This window comes from Cyprinus carpio, chromosome B13 (assembly GCF_018340385.1).
Source record: "Cyprinus carpio isolate SPL01 chromosome B13, ASM1834038v1, whole genome shotgun sequence".
Taxonomy (NCBI): domain Eukaryota; kingdom Metazoa; phylum Chordata; class Actinopteri; order Cypriniformes; family Cyprinidae; genus Cyprinus; species Cyprinus carpio.
Window position 1 is genome coordinate 15,617,210 of NC_056609.1, and position 20,944 is coordinate 15,638,153.

The following is a 20,944-nucleotide window of genomic DNA, read 5'->3' on the forward strand; positions in this document are numbered from 1 at the left end:
GGGAATGATGACGGGAATGCTCAGTTGCACAAGTTAGGGATCATGGTTTATGGGTTCATGGTTTATTTTATACCCTTCAAAAGTTTGGGATCAATATTTTTTTAAAGAAATTTTATGTGTGTGTGTGTGTGTTTATATATATATATATATATATATATATATATATATATATGTATGTATGTATGTATGTATATATAGTGTGTTTTTGTTTGTTTGTATGTGTATGTAGTGTCATTTAAATTGTTACAAAAGATTTCTATTTCTAATATAAGTGCTTTTAATTGGAACTTTTTCAAAGAATCCTAAATATTAGGCAGCAACTGTTTTAAATATTGATAATAATAATAAATGTTTCTTATGCACCACATTATCAAATTAAAAAAGATTTCTGAAGGATCTTATGACACTGAAGACAATGAAGAGCAATGGCTGATGAAAATTAAGTTTTGCCGTCACAGGAATAAATTCTATTTTAAAATATATTAAAATAGAAATCAGTTATTTTACATTTTAATAATATTTTACAATATTACAGTTTTTACTGTATTTTTGATTAAATATTTGCAATCTTGATGAGCATAAGAGACTTTTTTCAACAACATAAAAAATTTGTACCGACTCCAGACTTTTGAATGGCATTGTGTGGGTTGTGTATTTGTGCACTTTTTCTCCTGTATATCCATGCATTTAGCAGTGATCTACATATTTGTATTGTTTGTTGGTTCCAGTGTTCTGATGTCCTGTGTTTTTTATATGGTTTGAAATCATGAAAACAAGAGCTCAGGCTTTCGGTCTCGAGTCAGAAGCCACTCTCTAATGCATAACATAGAAGCTTTATCTAATTTTCCCTCTCTCACTCCATTCCCAACCATCCGTCACGTCATCTATCCATCACACTGTACATCATGTACCCTGTCCCCACCCTACCTGTGTCCAATCTCAATGGCCCTGCCTGGCAGCAATGAAACTGACTCTCCGCTATCGTAAGTAGCCTGATCCATCTGTTTGATATGAGCAGTCTCTTTTCGTTTCGTCTCTACTCTTCCGTATCGCATGCTTGATCACCATATTATGCATTTCTCTCTCATCTCACCCTCTAACCTCCCTTTGATTGATCTTGAGCATCTGAGTTCTGAAATGCACCTCGTTTTCATGAGCCGAGACTGTCCGGTGACTTTTGAAATAGTTTATCTTTTCTTTTTATTTATCCGAATGCAACGATGACCTCACATACTACTCCACATACAGACTGCGCCTTTAACTTCCCTTTCAAATTTTATTCTGAAACCCTTAATATTGCTGCTAGGTGATTTTATGAGTGTTTGGTGGAAACGTGTTTAAATGCTGAGGTTTACAGAAGGAGGGTCTGCTAATGTGGAAACAGAAAATCAGTCCTCGATTGAGTTTTAGATGTCAACAAACAGATTTCTGAATGCTCTGCTCTGTCATTCTTCTGGGTAAGAGATACAATGTGTCTAAGATATGCTGTCATACTGCATTTGGTAGTGATAAGCAAGCTTCTGGCCACAATGCCCATGCTTTTCTGTTTTATAGCACTTATATGAAATATGCTGCATAATACTCATTGATTTATGTAAAATAATCAGTGTTAACAAACATATGTTAGTCAATACACACTGTAAATTAGTGATAATGGCAGTACATTAGTTAAAATGGATGCATTTACATCCCAGTTCATTATCTGTGGAGTTTTAACTTAAGAAAACAAAAATGCTTTTGATGTCGTTAAACATTAAAATACCTTTGCCAACATTCCGGTCATGCTGATAGGAAAGTGTGTGTTTTCACTCGACCGGCTCTTTCTGTGGTTGCAGTAATCTGCCAGTTAAAGAGCGTGTTATAGACAGTGCTTCCCCAGTGTATCAGGCTGTCATCCCCAGTGAAACCAATGAACTGGGGCCGGCTGATTGGGCCATAAGAGCCGCCCAGCTGCAGTCCAAGTCCTTCCGTGTCCTCGCCCACATTACTGGAACTGAATACAGTAAGTCTGCCTGCATGTTTTTGGCCATTTGCTTTCGTTTTAATAAAGATTTAGACTTAGAGTGTAGAGTCTGAAATGTTCTGTCTGTCTTTTCTCTTCTCCTCTGCAGTGCAAGACCCTGATGAGGAAGCTCTGAGAAAGTCAAGGTAGGCATCTAGTAGCAGGATCTGGTGGCCACATACTTGACCTGTACTGAAATCTAGCCCTCTGCCTCTTAAAACTTGAAAGGCTGATCGATCCACAGACCCCAATAATCAGACACCACTCTCTGTGCTGAACTTGATCCACACTCATTAGATGCATCAGTCTAGTACAGCTTAGATGTATTCATAGTAGTCTGCATCGGGGGTGTAGTACAGAGAATTTTTACATTTATTTTTTTTGTTAAAGAAATTGTTATTTGGTAATGTTAGGAAATACCAAATTATTAACCTGAAATATTCAAATATTTATACTTACTGTAATTGAAAGTACCAGAGTTTTAACATTTAGTTAATTGTAAAAATAAATAAACATTTAAAATTAGATGTTGCATTACAAAATGCTTGCTAACCCTGTCTTTGTAAACCTACATCCAATTTTTCCAATTTTTCAAATTGGATGTGCAAAATAACATAACATAAAAACCAGGTTACTTGATGGGAAGGGTTCTGACATTACTATCCATAAAACCCTTGAGAAAACATACAGAAATTATGTATTGCAAAACCAGAAGTTCATCCACCTAGAAGAGTAATCCACGCCAAAAAGGCAACAAACATTTTTACTATAGTGTAGTAAAAATAAAACTGTAACTGAGTAGCAAGTAGGAAGAGAATTCCTTATTACAATTATTAAAGTTATTATATGTATTTTGAGATGTGAATATCTTCTCTAAATTATTTATAAAGAGTATAATTAAGTACAAATTCCTAAAATTCAGAAATTACTACTTATTAATGTTAATACTACATTAGTAATGACTTACAGTTACTCAAATGCTGTACTTTACACCCCTGGTCTGTGGTATTTACATCAAGCTTTATATTTCATATATCATTAGCTCTCATTTATCTCACACTGACATTACATATCTGACACAATACATGCACAATGTGACCTCTGGGATTTAGTTGAATGTGAAACATTTAGTGGGTACTTGAACATTTTACCTCAAGGCAGCCATGCATATTTTTATACACTTACACATATTGGGCAGGGGAGTGAATGCCATATTCCCTAACCCATTTCTCCAACCTCTCTTTTTTCTTTTCTTTTTTTTTCTTCCCCTTTTGTCTTGTATATATGTGTTGATTGTTAAGGGAAATGTTTGAATCTGAAGCCAAAGGCCCTCGTTTTGCTAAACTGAAAAACTGGCACCATGGCCTGTCGGCACAAATACTTAATGTGCCTCAGTAAAGTACCCCAAGATAGAGAGAGCTAGACAGGTGGCATAGACAGACTGTAGTACTGCTGTAACAGAAAAGTCAAAGCATGTGAGAGGAAAGCAGAAAGAATGAAGATGAATGTCAGTTATGTTGTTTGGCTCATCACTACAGTTTTAAGCAAGTTGTTCACTCTATAGTATAGATTTTGGAATTGTTTATGAGAGTGTAGCCACCATTTAAATTCTCTCCCGTATTGGATTGTGTGTTTACATATTGATGGTTGTTGAGAACATCACTGCATCTGTGCATCTGTCTTTCAAATCCATCAAATAAAAGAAATGTGATGAACTAATCATGTGGAAAGACTTTTATGGCATTGGGATTTGTTTGGGGGTGAAAGTCTGCATGGGTTCAAAAGATTTATTTCTACAGAAAGGAAATGTAATCTTTAGATATATAGTATATAACCTGATAACTTTTTTCCTAAAATAGCAAGGCTGGAAATAATCATTCCCATTTTATTCTTGCCCATAAATTCACAAATAAACCACTCTGCTTTTTAGATTAGATCAGTCGTTCTCAACAAGGGGGCAAGGTCTTAAACATCCAGGGGCACAGGGTTGCTTAAAATGATTTATTTAAATTATTTAAAACTATTTTTAAATAAAGTTGAGGATTTTAAGCATTCAATTTATTGGAATATCTATAGCTATATGTGCCTATATATCCAATCAATAAGAACTTTTTGAACAACATATAGAAACCGAACACATTGACTCTTCTAGAATCACAACATTATTAAAAAAGTAATTATTTATATTTAAAAAAAAATAATAAAAAAATAAATAAAATTGAAAGCAAGCAGTGTTGTCATAATTGCACCAGAAATACCAGAGTAAATATCTTACCAGTATGTTGGACAATGGGGTGCCTTGTAGAGTCAATAAAGTTGAGAACCACTGAATTATATAATTTGTTATTTTACCTTTTTCTGTGTAGATCTTAGAATCAAACCCTTTGATACTGTGATAGCATTTCAGTGATTACGCAAGGGCAGGTTTGTTAAAAAGGTTAGCAAATGTTGAAATCGCTTGCACATGCAGTCAATTTTATTCCAGAAGTTATTTCTTATCTGTTGAAAAGTAAATCCTGACAGACATCAAAAGATTTAGCTTTAGACCAAACTTCAAATCACCAACACTATTATCCCTTTGAAGATTTTTTTTTTCATTGAACTTGTCAGACATTTCTTTCTTAAGCCTGTGGTTATAAATTAGACTCCCTAGGGGTTTCATGCGATAAGGATGTTGATCTGTCAGTCAGTTGTCTAACTATCACAGAGCTTTGCATATGGCACTGATCTGGGATGAAACTGGAAAAATGTTGACAGATCACTATTTTAGAATCTAATGGGTTTTACTTTGAGAAAAACCAGGGAGTGTAAAGTTTATTTGTGTAGGAAGAGTAATAACCTTTAGCTAGATGAGTGGGCGCTGAAGGGACAAGCTCTGTGTCCAGAGGACGAGCGAAGGCGTGTGAAACCGTCAGAACTTCAAGCGGTTGAGCAAGATGGAAGTCAATGTCTGTGAGTAGAGAGAGTCAATAAACCAGGACTTATCCTCCAGGTAATTCTGCCTGTCTGGTTGTCACATAGGGAAATGGTGTTAGCTCTGCTTTGGGCTGGTTTGCGCTAGATTTTTATTAATAGTATAGAATTATGCCTCTGCTAACTGTGTCCTTCTCTCATTCCATCTCACTACTGGTTTACTTCACTTATGAGCCTCCCACTTGCATGCAGTGCATGCTGGGAAGACTGTGTGACTGCACTGGAGTGCTTGTGGCCCTGGGTGGCTGGCCCCTCCCTCACTCTTCATCCTTGTCATATTTATTCAGATCTCTGCCTTCATGTACATCTGAACACGTCATGCTACAGTAGGTTGACATAATGTTGCATCGGTCAGCTCTTTTGTATGTTATGTTGTCATTTTCTTCATATTTTCAGTCTCCAACTTTTCATCAGACACTTCTTATTTGACTGAAACAAAACAATTATTTCATTGCACATCACTGCAGTGCTGTTTCCTGCTGTCCTTTAAGTTGTATGTTTGTTTTGCTCATTCAGACAAGATTTTTGTTTTCAGTAGGTCTTATCAAGTTGGCACTTTATTGGTATTGCTTTTTTCTTTTTTGGTTCTTCTAATTGCAGGGTTATTATTATATATTGATTTAATTTTTAGTTAAAATTTTAGTAATTTTGTCATTTTTATTAGTTTTTCCATTTAACTTTAAATGATTTTTATTTCACTTTTTTTAGTTAGTTTCCAAAGCTACGTTCTAATTCTTTTATATTATAAGTGTTTTATTATTTAGTATTTTATTATATTATGGTACTTTTTAAGTTACTTTAAGTTGTCTTTTTAGTGCCAGATGTGGTCAAAGCAGCTCTGTATGAATCTGTTGAATGTTCGTTGTTGTGTTGTTTGTACTAGTTTGTAATCTTCTTATGCTGTTGCAATCATTCAGTGTGAATTACTGCTTTAGCATTAAACAACCTTTTCCACTAATGTTTTTATTTAATAACAGATAATCTCTACCCTTGTTAAAAAGCCTCTCCAGGATTTTTGTCATAATATTAAATATTATAGAATATTAAAGGATTAGTTTGGTGTTTTTAACCCATCATTGTAAAGGTTGTTTTCTGTCATGCATGATTGTACGTATAGATAAATGAAGTCAAATGGACATTATTTTTAAAAGCATTCAAAGAAACACACCCAAGTTATTCCATAACTCACTACCCAGTCTTATGTATTCCTGTAGGGCATTTCGTGTTAGATTTCTTTAACAAGGGGACATACAGTGCCTTGCGAAAGTATTCATACCCCTTCATTTTTTTTTTCACATTTTATGATGTTGCTGCCTTATGATAAACTTTAAATTACTTTTTTTCCCACATCAATCTACACTCCATACACCTTATTGACAAAGCAAAAACAGAATTGTCACAACTTCGTAAATGTATTAAAAATAAGAAACTGAAATAAGTACATTGTATAAGTATTCATACCCTTAACTCAGTACATAGCTGAAGCACCTTTACAACCTCAAGTCTTTTTGCACAGCATCATTTGGAAATGATCTGCCATTCTTCTCCTCATCTCTTCACCTCTCATGCTCTGTCAGGTTGGATGGGGGCAGATGCACATTTTCAGGTTTCTCCAGAAATATTTGCTTGGGTTCAATCCCAGGCTCTGGCTGAGTTGTCTATAAGCCACTCTTGCTGTGTGCTTAGGGTCACGGTCCTCTTGGAAGGTAAACCTTCTGCCCAGTCTGAGGCTCTGAATGCTCTGGACTGAGTTTTCATTAAGGCTATCATCTATCTCAATATTTTGCTGCACTGAGCTCAGTCCCTGCCGCTGAAAAACAGCCCCACATCATGAGGCTGCTACCACCACACTTTACTTTTGGGATGCTACTCTGCAGGCGATGAGCAGAGCTGGTTTCCTTCAAACATGATGCTTGGAATTGAGGTTCATCAGACCAGAGAGTGTTGTTTCTCAGAGTCTGAGGGTCCTTTAGGTGCTTTTTTGTAACTTCCTAGTGTGTTTTCATGTGTCTTAACTGAAGAGAGGATTGACTCTTGCCACACTGCCATAAAGCCCAGATTGGTGGAGTTTGTCCTTCTGTAGGTTTCTCCCATCTCCCCATATGATCATCCAGCTCAACTAGAGTGACCCATTAGGTTCATTGTCATCAGTCTAGACCAGGCCCTTCTCCATCAGTTGCTCAGTTTGGCCAGAAGGCCAGCTCTAGGAAGAGTCCTGGTTGTTTCAAACTTCTTCCATTAAGGGTGACAGAGACTACATGCTTCTGTGACCCTTCAATGAAGCAGAATTTTTTTCTGAAATCTTCCACAGATGTGTGGCTTGACGCAAGCCTGTTTTTGAGCTCTACAGACCTCAGTGCTTGGTCAAGTGTTGTCACGGTACCAAAATTTCAGTATTCGGTACCAATACCAGTAAAAATCCACGGTTCTCGGTACCAATTTTGGTACAAAAGCAAAACACAAAAACATGCTAATTGAACAACATTATTTTTATTAAACAAAAATTAAATGTACAAAACCAATGACATTCTTTATACTTATTTAAAGTTGTTTCAAGTTTTTCCACTGTAGTATTAAAAACACTTTATTTTTTTTTATTTTTTTGGTAGTTAGATAACATGACCTAACAATAAACAATAGTTATATGGTAATTATTCTTCTTAGTGTTAATTTCAAAATTTACTAATACATATATCACAAGTTCAATCTGTTAAAATTATTTGATGCACAATGAACAAACATGAATGATCAAGTGTTTGTATTAAATAACATTCACAAACATTAATGAGTGTTGTAAAAACATATTGTTTATACACTGTAAGATATTACTAGGTCTAACTCATGTTAGAAAACATTAAGTCATTGTACAGTGAATTCTACAGGAGATAAAATTTGACTGTACTTTTATTTAATCCAAACTGTGTTCATAATTAATTTTAAAGGGCATATAAAAACTGCTAGAGATATTCAGCCAATAATTACAACTAACTAAAAAAAAAAACTTAAACACATAAACACTGTTAACTACAGAAGTTCTAAGCGGTCATCCATTATAATTTTTTTCCTTTTTGTTTTCTCGTTATAACGACTTAATTTTCTCGTTATCTCGACATAACGAAGTTCGTTTTCTCGTTATAACGACTTATTTTTCTTGTTATCTCGACATAACGAAAGTTTGTTTTCTCGTTATAACGACATGAAAGTTTTACTGTTGCTATAGTAACAAACTCAACTTTGACAGGCATCTGATGGACAGCCATGCAGGCGCTCTTACTGCAGCCTATATTTCAGCACAATTTTGCTTCGCCTAGGTAATAATAACGTCTACAATACTGTATAAATAAAGGCTGATCAATCACTGTTGATTTTTTCCAGAGACACTACAACGAACGTTTTGTTTTTGTAATTCACATGTTTAAATGGCAACACCGCGCCATTAGAGCTGCTTGGATTAAACTCACTTTTAATTTTCCCTTTATATGAAATAAAATTATATATAATTTGTAATTTGTAGTAGTCATTATGTGGCAGATATCATGTGTGTTATAAGCTTCTGTTTGAAAAGAGCGTTCATGTGTACGTGTAATGTATGTGTGTGTGTAGAAAAAAACCATTACAACATTACAGAACAAAACTGAATTAAATTAGCCTATGGATTTTACATATACATCACATTTCTCATCAATATGGTTAACAATAAAGATTAGTAATAAGGAAAAGAAGCACATCAGCCTACATCGTTAAATCCCGTCCTACTGTAGATAAACAGAACATCTCCGCTTATTAACTACCTAATCATTAAATTAAAATTAAATTTAAATTAATCATGAGCCTAAAAGAAGCACAAATATAATATATATATTGGTGCAAACAGAATACAGTGATGTCAACCTTGGTTTTGATAAGCAGTTATTGATGAAACAGAATGTGTTGGTGAAACTCATGCATCTAGCAGGAACTTAATACACAAAATATTCATATTGATTCAAGCATTTAACATTTATGAATTAATTAAATGTCAGTAATAAACAAGACTGCACAAATTATAGCGATCACGAGGAAGGTCCGCGTACAGTAAAGTGGATAGTATACAACACCCCATCAGTTATATTCAGGTCTATAGTGCCACCTGCTGGCGCAGTTTTGTAAATTCTTAGAGAAAATTAAGTCGTTATAACGAGAAAACGAACTTCGTTATGTCGATATAACGAGAAAATTAAGTCGTTATAACGAGAAAATGAACTTCGTTATGTCGAGATAACGAGAAAATTTAGTCGTTATAATGAGAAAACAAAAAGAAAAAAAATTATAATGCATGGCCGCTTAGAACTTCCGTAGTTAACCATACATTTGTACATTCTCTAACACTCATATTTTAGATACACAGTCCATTTAAAATCCTCTGGTGTGTAAAAATAGTAAATACCATTATGTCCTGTTTTTTACAGTAATAAAAATTATAGCAGCATTAAATAGTTATCAAAGAAACTTCATTCTAATGCTCATTATATTAGCGTTAGCCGTGCTTATTCTAATGATTATCTACATATACGCTAACAGCAATGTTTATTTCAATCCAACATTCAAATTGAAATATGGAATAATATTCATATCATAAGCTCTAAATATTAAAAATGTATTTGAAACTTCCCTGCTTGAACTTGATCGGGGTGTTTAGCTTTGCTGCTTTTCCTCCTCTTGAGGTCACCACTGCTTTTATGATGCGGTTGCCAGGTGTTCACAACAAAGCCTGCCCAATCGCGTTTCGAGGGGGTCCTCCGTTAAAATCGCGTTCCGGGGATAAAATACACAAGTTTTGGCAGGGTTCCCCTGGTAAAATTTGCATTCCAGGGGCTAAATATCACATTATTGGGGTCGTTTTTCAACCCACGGACATGAAAAACAACCCGCGGCAACAGTGTTATAGGGGTACTATAAGAATATATGAAAGTTTTGTGTTTGGTTGATTACACACATGTAGTTGATATATATTAAGAGCTCCATTGGACAACACTAGTGCTTGGTTTTTGCTCTGATATGCATTATCAACTGTTAGACCTTTTATTTAGACGTGTGTGCCATCCCAATTCATATCCATTCAATTTGAATTTGCCACAGGTTAACTTCACTTTAAATGCAGTAACATCTACAAGCAAAATTAATGCTCCTGAGCTAAATTTCAACTGTCCCAGATAAGGGTATGAATACTTATGCAATGGAATCATTTTAGTTTTTATTTTTAATAAATTTGCAAAGATGTTAAAAAAATGTTTTTTTTTTTTTTTTTTTTTTTGCTTTACAATGATGGTGTATAGAGTGTAGATTGTTGTGGGGAAAAAAACTAATTTAAAGCAGTTTAATATAAGGCAGCAACAAAACAGAACGTGAAAAAAAATAAACGGGTATGAATACATTTGCAAGGCACTGTAATATTTTCCTCAAAACAGTTATACTTTTTTTGGAAACAAATGCTTAATATTTAATACTGTAGGGTTGGAAAACTGAACCTATCCAACATTCTAAGCAATACAATCCCTACAATGTCTCTTGTGTGTGGTTGTTATTATTGCACGAATATTTCATATTCCATTCAATATTCATTCAGTTTTTCTTTGCAACCCTCTACTATTCCAATTTCGTTTGCTAATTTGCATGTAAAGAGAGGAACAGTGATAGTCTAGATTTTAGGCTGCTTTTCATGAGATTGTGTTGCACTAACCTGCTTTAGGATGAACACACTTTCCCTATGTCCAAACTATGTGTCAAGCATATAATGCCAGCAGGTGGCACTGCAGTATTGTCTGAATTACCCTCTGCCTGTCTTGACTCTCTTTGCTCTCTGGTCCTCTTCCATAAATTAGTATTTAGTTAAGTTTCAATAACAACCCCTCTTTCTGATAGCATCGTCTGCTTCTGTGATCTGTATTTCATTGTTCTCTGAATCTGTGCTAAGATTCAAGATTTGGCTAATATAACTAAAAGTGCCACAGTTTGGCAGCATAGTTAGTTGATGAATACAGTGTTCAGGACATTATGACCTATTTAATGTGTGTGTGTGTGTGTGTGTGTGTGTGTGTGTGTGTGTGTGTAAGAGAGAGACTAAAGAGTCATGTAATCAGTGATGTAAACATCATTTCTTAAGTTATAATTTTTGTTAGTTTGTAGACTCTCTAATTTCAGTCTCTCACAGCTTGCAATAAATGCTAATGTGTGTGTATGCTTTCTGCCACCACACACCTTTCCCAAAGCCCCTTCAATACACACACATCCTCTTCTTACATTATACAAAATAACAGAGAGGGATTCAATATGCATACAAGTTCACCACAGAAAGTGTTTAAATCTTCATGAAGGCTTCATAAATGTCTGCAACCAACATTTACAGACCTTTCTCTCTGTTCCATCACCATAACTCAATATGATTCACAGAATGACATTAAAGCTGAAGCGAGTCATTTCTGAGCGAGTAACATCACAAATTGCAATTGCAAACAGAACTGTTTTAATGTAGATTTCCAGAATTTTCCCTAATTTTTTTTATTGGTCGGACAAACAGATACCAATCTAAAAATCATAAATTTCTGTATGAAATCACTCCTTTGTAAAATAGTTGCATTTTCTCATGAAACCTGGTTAACCATAGGGTTAATCAACAGAAAAACCAACAAAAAGTTAACTTCACTTATAGGTGTTTCTGCATATTGACATGGGATAAATAAAGTAAAATAATGAGACACTGCAGCTTTAAAAATTCTCTTTATTTCATCTTTTACCTCAATCCTCCCTATGGGCTTTTTCTACATAAAATGAAACAGGAAGAGAGAGAGATGGTCAGGAAGAATGGTTGCGGAGTGTGTGAAGGGGGTCAGCCATCGGTCCACCACCAGGCCAAATGCTGCTAGGTGCCTGCCTTTTATCTTCTCTCTCCTGCCTGGGCGGCTCCAACACCAATCTGTTTACATAAATTGATTGTGTTTGATTATGTACAGGGGATGCCAAATGATTCAAATGAAAGAAATGTCAGTTTGTGAATAATGCTCTTTTCTTTGCTTGGATCACAGGGGAGTATTATTTAACACTAATCTACTGCTCTCTAACCACTGAATTGTGTTTTATGGACACACTAAGAGGGTTTACGTAACCTTTATACCCTGCGTCACTGAGGTCCTGCCATATGCAGTTCATTGCCACTGTTTGAGCACGCAATTGATTGTAGCCCTTATGTCTGGATTCATTTAATTTGTGCTAGAATAGCACTTACAGTTGTCTCAGCTGCCGAGGCACCACTGTTTTCAGTGTAAAAATACAGCCTTCACAGCTCAAGTGGTGACTCATACCAATTCAATAGTTCATAGTCTTTTATGTTACAGTTTTTACGGTCCTTCAGTGACAAAATGGATACGTTTAAAGAGTAGCCAAATGAGAATAAAGCAATTAACATTTCCTTCCCCCCATGATGGACATCCTTGCATTGTGCTCAGAAATGTTGTAAGCATGAGAATGAAACAGCGACTTGTAACAAAATTTAACTTCAATTAAGGCATATATACATACATGGCCTGAAACACGGCTGCTGTCTGTATTTATGGCTTCAGCCTGACATCAGTTTCTGATATCACTGCAACCTAACCTTGTATCTAGTACTCCTGCTGAGCATGCTCCAGTTTCCACCAGTATTGCACCTGTCTGTCCGCCTACTATCGCTGCTTCGCCCAATGAGCTCCTTTCGGAGCCACAGATAGCCAGTCAGGCACCCGAGCCTGATGCAGGGCAGAATCCTGAGCAAACCATGGTAACCAGGTAAAGTTGCATGTGTTGCATTTTGTGCTTGCTTTACCTTTACTTGGTTTATTGTATTCCCCATTGGTATGTATGTGTGTATATGTATATGCATTGCAAAAAATTGGCATTAGTAAGATTTTGTTCTTTTGAAAGAAAGAAATGTATACTTTTATTCAGCAAGGATGCATTAAATTGACTAAAAGTTACAGTAAAGACTTATTATAATGTAACAGAAGATATTCTATTTAAAGGTATCCTGGGAAAACACATTTGTTTCTACAAAAATATAAAGCACAGCCCAACTGTTTTCAACATTAATTATAATGAGAAATGTTTCTTGAGCAATAAATCAACATATGAGAAGGATTTCTGAAGGATCATGTGACTCTGAAGACTGGAGTAATGGTTGCTGTAAATTCGGCTTTACCAACACAGGAGTAAATGACATGAAACAGTTGAACTGATGAAACAGTTATTTTAAATTGTTACACTGTTTTACTGTGTTTTTGATCAAATAAATGCAGCCTTGTTGACTTCTTTCAAACTTTCATAGTGTTATTTTATTTGTTCTAAGTTGTTATTGCTGTTTTTATTGTTGGTTTGTTTGGGGTTATTTATTCAGAATTTTACTTTTTTTGAAAAGGAACATCATGTGATTATGTACAGGTCGTTTGTTTGACTGTGTGTAGGACATAGTAGTGAGTTATTTCTATTTTAATTAACTTCTATTAGTGGAGACACATGATAGATGTTGTAGACAATTAACTATTTCTATTAGATTTGAACCTAACATTTGAGAGATTGTAGGACAAGAGAGATTGTTAGAACAAAGAGGCTTCATTGATCCTGGAGATTCAAAGCAAAGCCAATCCTCCAATCCTATTAATGTTATAATCAATGACTTTAATCCTCTACTATGATCTTCTTTGTCTTAACCCAATTTCTTGTTGCAGCTGCTGCTTCATTTGCTACAGCTTATTACTACTAATACTCTTCCCCCAAAGGAAACAAGAAACTCATGTTTGATTGAATACATGTCATCATTTCCAGGATGGCTGTCTGTTTTGGCCTTCTGCTTTTATGAGTGGCATCTCTTTATCATCACATCGTTCAACACCAGGACTTGACCCAAATAAAAACCTCCCAAGACATCCATGAACTACTTTATATGTTTAAGATCACCATAAGCACTTATGTTCTTGTGTTACTCTAACAATAACAGCAGGAACCGGTGTTTATGAAACCAGAGATAAAGTGACTTAATACATTTCCTCTGGGGGTTGAGCATTAATTTTCCTGACATGGTTTTTTTTCTTTTAATGAGGTACTATGTCAGTACTACTACACCTGATGCTGTTATGCGACCCTCAAGTCTCTAACAGTCCCAGTCAAGTCTCAGATCTCAAAGTTAGCCTTATTTTAATAAATCTCTTTCAATTTCTTATATGTAAATGTTCTTATTTAATATGTATTATTTCTAGAATTATTTCATTTGATCTTTTATACCAAGTCAGTTTTTGAGACCTACGTGTGAGTTTTCATATCTGGGCATTGAAACACATATCCCAAGGGCCTTTATCAACCCATTCTCATGTTTCCTAAGTAAGTTTGTTTTTGAGACATGGCAAAAACTCTTTGCATGTATCCATTGCTTACATTGACACTGAAGTCTGTTAAGTTTATTGCATCCAGACTGGAGTGAATTTAATATTTATACAAATAATCATATAAATAACCATGTTTCCATGTACTTATTAGAAACCACAGTTGTAATTTTATTAATTCAGATTTAGTTGTCTATCTTTCATTTGTCTCCTACCACAGGAAGTGACTGGGTCAGCAGGTGACTCTTAGCCCTGAAGTATATGAATCTTGTGTTAAATTAGGTCTTTTTTATTGGCTATTAAAATACAGTTGTTGGTACATGGTGGGTGGGTTTTGAACGCATATGTTTGATTTCTGTTTTGTGTGTGTCTGCATGTCTTTATGTTTGTAAGATGATTTGTTCATGGTCTGTTTGTTGCAATGTTCACTCATATTGTACTGTACTGATAGTGTACTGTTGTATTCAAAACGAACAGAATACATATGACTAGTTCTTTAAAAAGTTACTGTATATTCAGTTAATTTCCATATGTATATGATTTGAAAAACCAAAATATCTGATCCTGTTTGTATTTTTTATAGACAATATTTGGATGAGTTTGTCAGTTGTACAGATATGAGTGCACATTTCCTCTCTCTTTTTCAATCTAGGCATGATATATTTGACTGTCCACTATTTTTGTCTTTGTTACATTATAGCTTCAACTTGCAGGCCTCTATGGGTTACAGTTCCCAGTACAAAACCTCCATCTCCAGGTACTGCTGTGGTCCTGCTCTGTATTCAAACACAGTGTTTTCTCCTTCCCAGTCTCAGTGCGGCCTGTCAAATGTGCCATAACACATCTTTTTTCCCTTACTGTTTCTTTTTGACAATTTGACTAAGGGATAATACTTATGCTTGGGGTATTGTTCTTTTAAATTCATGTTGTAACCATTCTTGAATATGTGTCTTTATGTATATAAATGGAAAGGGTTTGTGTAACCTGGTCATTTTGCTCAAATCAAGGCTCTCTCTTCTAACACTTGTTGTTGGTACAAGACTGTCTTTTTCTTGTGCTCTGCATGTTAAAATAACAATAAGCCTTGCATTAAAATTGTAATGGATTTAAGGTAAGACAGCTTCAAATGTGTATGTGATGGAATATTTGGTCAGACATCCTTGGATAATATTAGCAGTAAAGTATGAGAACTGAATGTGCATCCAAACTTTGAGTCAGTAACTCATTTAAGCCTGTGGACAACTAAAGTCACCAAAGGAAATATCACTCTTTTTCTGTTTGTAGATTATAGATATTTTAAAAACAGCTGACATACTGTAAAAATAGACAACCTTAGGAAAACCTTATGATGACTTACTGGATAATGTGCCATGTGCTGTTTAATTCTTGTTGCCCTTTCTGCATGTTTACACTTGCAGCTTTATAATGACAGATGTGCAAAACACTTTATTATTTTTGCACACATTTCTCTGTGAGATATATATACCACATATTTAAAACTTAAATTGCAGTTACATGGGCAAAATATGGGCGTCAATGTGTTAAGTCTTGTAAAATGTGTAGCAGCTCTTTATAAAACATCAATAATGTAATTAATACATATTACAATCATAATTAATAAAAGAGTAATGGATACATTTAGCTCAAACAGATGAACAAGTCATCAGTTTGATTGCCAGGGAATACAAATGCATATCTTAAATGCAGTGGCTTTAGATGAAAGCATCTGCCAAAAGTATAATGTTTTAGATTGATCAGGAAAAGTTTAAGTAGTTTGGAAAAGCAGAAAGGAGGAGTATCTTCTCATTTAAACTGAAATGTTACTGAGTTTCTGGTCTGTCCTCCTGTAGTTCTTACTCCCAGGTCCCACCTATGCAGCAGCAGCCACCACCACCCATGCAGCACAGCTCCATCCAGATCCCCGTAGGTACACCTCCACCTAAAGTGGTCAGCACTGCCACCATTGTGCCCGCAGCCTACACAGCTGCCCCAGGTAGCATTGCACATATGTGAAATAATTCAGTTTATGTGTGTCTCCATCTTTGTATGCAATACTAATTCATGGGCATCTTTTAGCACCAGCTCCTCAAATGGTTCACAAGCCTGCTCCACCTCCACATGCTCCTGCCGCAGCTCCAGCGTCTTCTTCCAACAGGCCTCCTTGGGTTACTGATGAGAACTTTGCCCATAAATTTGACCCTAGCAAACCCACCACCACCACCACAAACATCAGAGTGCAGCCTCTTCCCCAGGCAGCCCCACCACCACCACTCTACATCCCCAACCCCGTCCCTGCTCCCGTTCCCGTTCCTGCTCCTGCTGCACCCAGCCCTGCATTCAACCCAGCCCCCTTCCCACCTGTGGCTCGTGGAGTTGCTCAGAGGGCAGAGCGGTTTGCAGCCAGCAACAGAACACCTCTGTGTGGAGCCTGCAACAGCATCATCAGGTATGAAAACACTTGTGCAATGTTCACCCATCTTAAATCACAAGACCTCTTGTAATATATGTGTTTTTATTCAGCTTCCCATACCTTCCAACTTTGGGCACTTTCATGTCCCAGAGGTTGATTTTTATAAAAAAAAAAAAAAATTATAAAAAAAAAAAAGATTTAAGCTTTTTTTATTTTTTTTTTTTTTTTTTGTTTCATTGTTTTATTTTTATAGTTTTATTTTTGTATGTAATTTAAACTGTTAAAACCATTTTTATTAATTGAAATATAGCTGAAATCAAATTAAATAAATATTAGATGAAAAACTTAAACATAAATAAGTTGAAGTTGAAGTAATAAAAGTATTCAAACTAAAGCTCCAATAAAAAAGCTATATATAATATATATAATAAAAAAAAATACCAAAAGAAATTATAAATGGCTAAAGCATATAGCAAAAATACTAAAATTTAAAATAAAATAAAAGTGAAATTTGAAAAAAATGCAAGCTAATTCAATATATTTATAAATACAATAATAGTGTATAAATAATACAAAATAAAATGCATTTTGTTCATAGATTTATATTTTATTTTGTTTTTTTTTACCTTCATTACACACCCAGACATTAAATCTTAAATTATTTTATAGTATTCTCTAAAGAGTAATGGCTAAACTTTTTTAATGTGATTTATGTGACTGGAAGTGACACAAAAAATTATTTTCAAGTGATATTTACCTTTATTTATATTATTATTTATTTATCTCAATCTCTTTTTTTTACACTTTTGTCTCCTTTCTATAAAAGCAGTAACTTTTGAAAAACTTCTGAATCTCATGTAAAATATTTTTATTTTTATTGTTTATTTCACCTTTGTTTAGATTATCCTAGTTTTAATGATTTAATAATGTTATAATATATTTTTATGTTATCAAAACAAGTTTTTTTTATCAGTGTTTTGACTCCTCAGGGGACCATTCCTGGTGGCACTGGGTCGTTCCTGGCATCCAGAGGAGTTCAACTGCCATTATTGCCACACGTCTCTGGCCGATGTCAGCTTTGTGGAGGAGCAGAATAATGTTTACTGTGAAAACTGCTATGGAGAGTTCTTTGCACCTACATGTGCCCGCTGCAACACCAAGATCATGGGAGTATGTTGAAAACATATTAACATTGTACACACATGCACAGACATGACTGTAGACACACTTCAGATACTGACAGTCCGTCCGCTCAACATCTGCTCAACAGGAAGTGATGCATGCACTGCGGCAGACCTGGCACACCACTTGCTTTGTGTGTGCAGCTTGTGGAAAGCCCTTTGGAAACAGCCTCTTCCATATGGAGGATGGTGAGCCGTATTGTGAGAAAGGTATGGGAGCCACCAGCTATGTCTGACACAAATTTGTATGTTTACAAGTTTGGTGTATGCAGATATACAGTCCAGACTGCTATCATTTTCATGAACTGTTTCTGTCACCAGATTATATTGCACTCTTCAGCACAAAGTGCCATGGCTGTGACTTCCCAGTTGAGGCAGGAGACAAATTTATTGAAGCTCTTGGCCACACATGGCATGATACCTGCTTTGTTTGTGCGGTAGGTTCAAAATCAGTTTGTTAAAGCACTTGCCCATATGGTTTATATATAATTCAGCACCGAGTTTGAATTATGACTCTATGCATTTCTGTCCCGACATACAGGTGTGCCATGTGAACCTGGAAGGACAACCTTTCTACTCCAAGAAGGACAAGCCATTATGCAAGAAGCATGCACATGCCATCAATGTGTAGATGCTTCAACATTGCATCAAAAGCTGTCAGTGGAGGAACTAAATGCAATTAATACATTTGCATGTGTGGTTTATGGCAAGACATCCAAATGACAAAAACTAATATAAAAGACATACAGTATATTAAATAGCATATTAGTAAAAACATGAAACTAGACATTTTGACAATTTTAGGTCTTTCTTTATGTTTATTATAACCCTAATACATTTGCATACATGCACTTGTTTGTCTGATACAGTAATTTTAGAGATATAACATTTTCACTTTTTATGTATGCATATTAGTGACTTAAATATTCATTTGAAAGATATTAATATTATACATGAATGCTGAAGATTGAAACAGCCTGAAAAAGTCTATGCATATTATTACGCCTTAAAATTTGAATGTGTTTTTATTCTATTACTATTTGTTTTCTTGAACAATAATGAGGCCTATAGATCCCTGACTTGCTTATCAATCATAAAAGGATTAAATAGATTGAGACTGTGTGTTGTTTTGCAGTCTTTTCAATACTGAATGGGTGTTTTATGTGTTACTAATCTTGTTCATTTGTGCTTTTAGTGTGTGGGAAAGCATGTGAGCTAATTAATGCATATGTGATGTCAATATTAGCATTATGTGTCATATTTTTATCAACTCATTTTAAGAATGGGAGCAGGGCATCTGAAAAGGTAACAGAATTTATTTTCATTTATTAATTGTTGCCCTCACAGTGTATGTCCAGCTCACAAGGAGTATTTTTTTTTCTTCAATTATTCATGTTTTGCCTTGTCACCTATGATAGTTGATTTTTGTTGTTATTTATTGTGCGCTAAACCTCAATATTTACAACATCTTTGCAAATGGTGTACTGTTCTGAATTTGCATGGATAATTTACTTGTTTTCTTTGCCAAGAAGGTAGGATTCATATTTTTATTTAATAAATACTTTAATTAACAAGACAGAGGCACACACAGGATGCAAGTTGTATTGTTAATATGTAACAAATGGGGTACCTGAGAATTTTTTTCTCTGTGGGAATATGATACAAAATTCTGAAGTTAAGTTTTTGTTTCATGCCTAGTGGCTATTATACATCATGGTTAAATTCTAGACACTCATGTTTTCCTATGTGATATTGATATTTTATGCATACAATTCACTTAAAATAACTTTTATTTAGACATAAATGTGCCCTTGATTTATATATATTTCACTGCCATATATTGAAGTTAATGTTACCTACCACATCAGTTGACGTGTTCTTATGGCTATACTTTTGATTTTGGCTTTTATTGTTTGTTTGTTTGTTTTGAATATTACTAACAGTGGTTTGGCATGTCATAACTGCCTCTCTTAAATTTAATGAATTGTTAGCTTCTTTTTTACACAAGATTAGTAAGTTACTTAAAATTACATTAATATCAGTGTTGGGCTCAGAAGTGGGAATGTTCTATCTTTTTAGCATTTTTCAAAAACAGATGTATTTGATGTAATTTAATGCTATTGAATGTACTTTACAAATAATGTATTATCTGAATTTGTCATCTGCTGTATTCTGCAGTTCACCTGGGAATTACAGAGACAAAGGATTGATCCATAATTAAATAAAGCTGCAGATACTTCAATAATACAATAAAGAACCATATACAGTATGTGTTATGTGACACTCCTTTTTATAAATATGACGTTCTGGGGTATATGTTAACAAGTGTTTTTAATGCAGTCTTCTTCTTGGTCTAAAGAAGAAGACTTCTTTATGTATGATAGTTCAACTGAGATGTGGCTCTACAGAATACTGTAGATTTACTATGAGCTAGGCTAAAAGTTTTTTTTTTTTTTTCAATTTAAAATGAAAACTAACTAACTAGTACTACTAATAGTTTTCTTTTTCTTTGTATTTGAAATTATCTTTTATTTTGTGTTTGAATAATCTTTAACTTCAGTCGAAATGATCATGTTCCACACAAACTAATGAAATGTTTGAAGTTGTTTTAAAAAATTGTGCCGGATTCAAAAATGTCATACAGAAAGATTACTGATTGAGTGTAAGTACAATGCTTATCATTCATTTATGAATTAAAAATCCAAATAAAACAATATAATCTTTAATTATTTAATTATGATGTACATAGGGCAGTGAGGAATAAAAAAATCATCAAATGCATTTTTTATTTATGTATGTGCTGTTATTTTCACTCAAAAAGGTGTCATTCAAAACATTGTTCCCTTAACTGTGATATTGTTTTAAAATAAAACTAACTAATATTAATTCTGCCTAAAAGTATGATTTTTTATTAGCATCAAACTGTCAGATGAATGTTTTTATTTACTAATGCGTTGAGATAGAACACACTCAAAATATCGGGTCACTTGTT

The 20,944-nt window shown here is 34.6% G+C and overlaps 1 protein-coding gene across 10 annotated transcripts in view; it reads left to right on the forward strand.

Moving 5' to 3' along the window:
* Positions 1 to 20,221, forward strand: part of LOC109047021 (LIM domain-binding protein 3-like) — a 46,101-nt gene extending 25,880 nt beyond the window's left edge. For 3 of the 10 annotated variants that reach the window (XM_042736826.1, XM_042736824.1, XM_042736825.1), the window contains exons 6-13: positions 12,617 to 12,775; positions 15,062 to 15,118; positions 16,212 to 16,354; positions 16,438 to 16,807; positions 17,761 to 17,941; positions 18,042 to 18,162; positions 18,274 to 18,389; positions 18,494 to 20,221. In XM_042736826.1, the coding sequence (XP_042592760.1) occupies positions 12,617 to 12,775; positions 15,062 to 15,118; positions 16,212 to 16,354; positions 16,438 to 16,807; positions 17,761 to 17,941; positions 18,042 to 18,162; positions 18,274 to 18,389; positions 18,494 to 18,583 (1,237 nt within the window). In that variant the 3' untranslated portion in view covers positions 18,584 to 20,221. Of the gene's footprint in view, positions 1 to 959; positions 984 to 1,835; positions 2,003 to 2,111; positions 2,149 to 3,303; positions 3,722 to 12,616; positions 12,776 to 15,061; positions 15,119 to 16,211; positions 16,355 to 16,437; positions 16,808 to 17,760; positions 17,942 to 18,041; positions 18,163 to 18,273; positions 18,390 to 18,493 lie in introns of those variants that run through there. The other 7 variants (XM_042736828.1, XM_042736830.1, XM_042736831.1 and 4 more) reach the window with 5 other exon arrangements.
* The last annotated feature ends 723 nt before the right edge of the window (positions 20,222 to 20,944 follow it).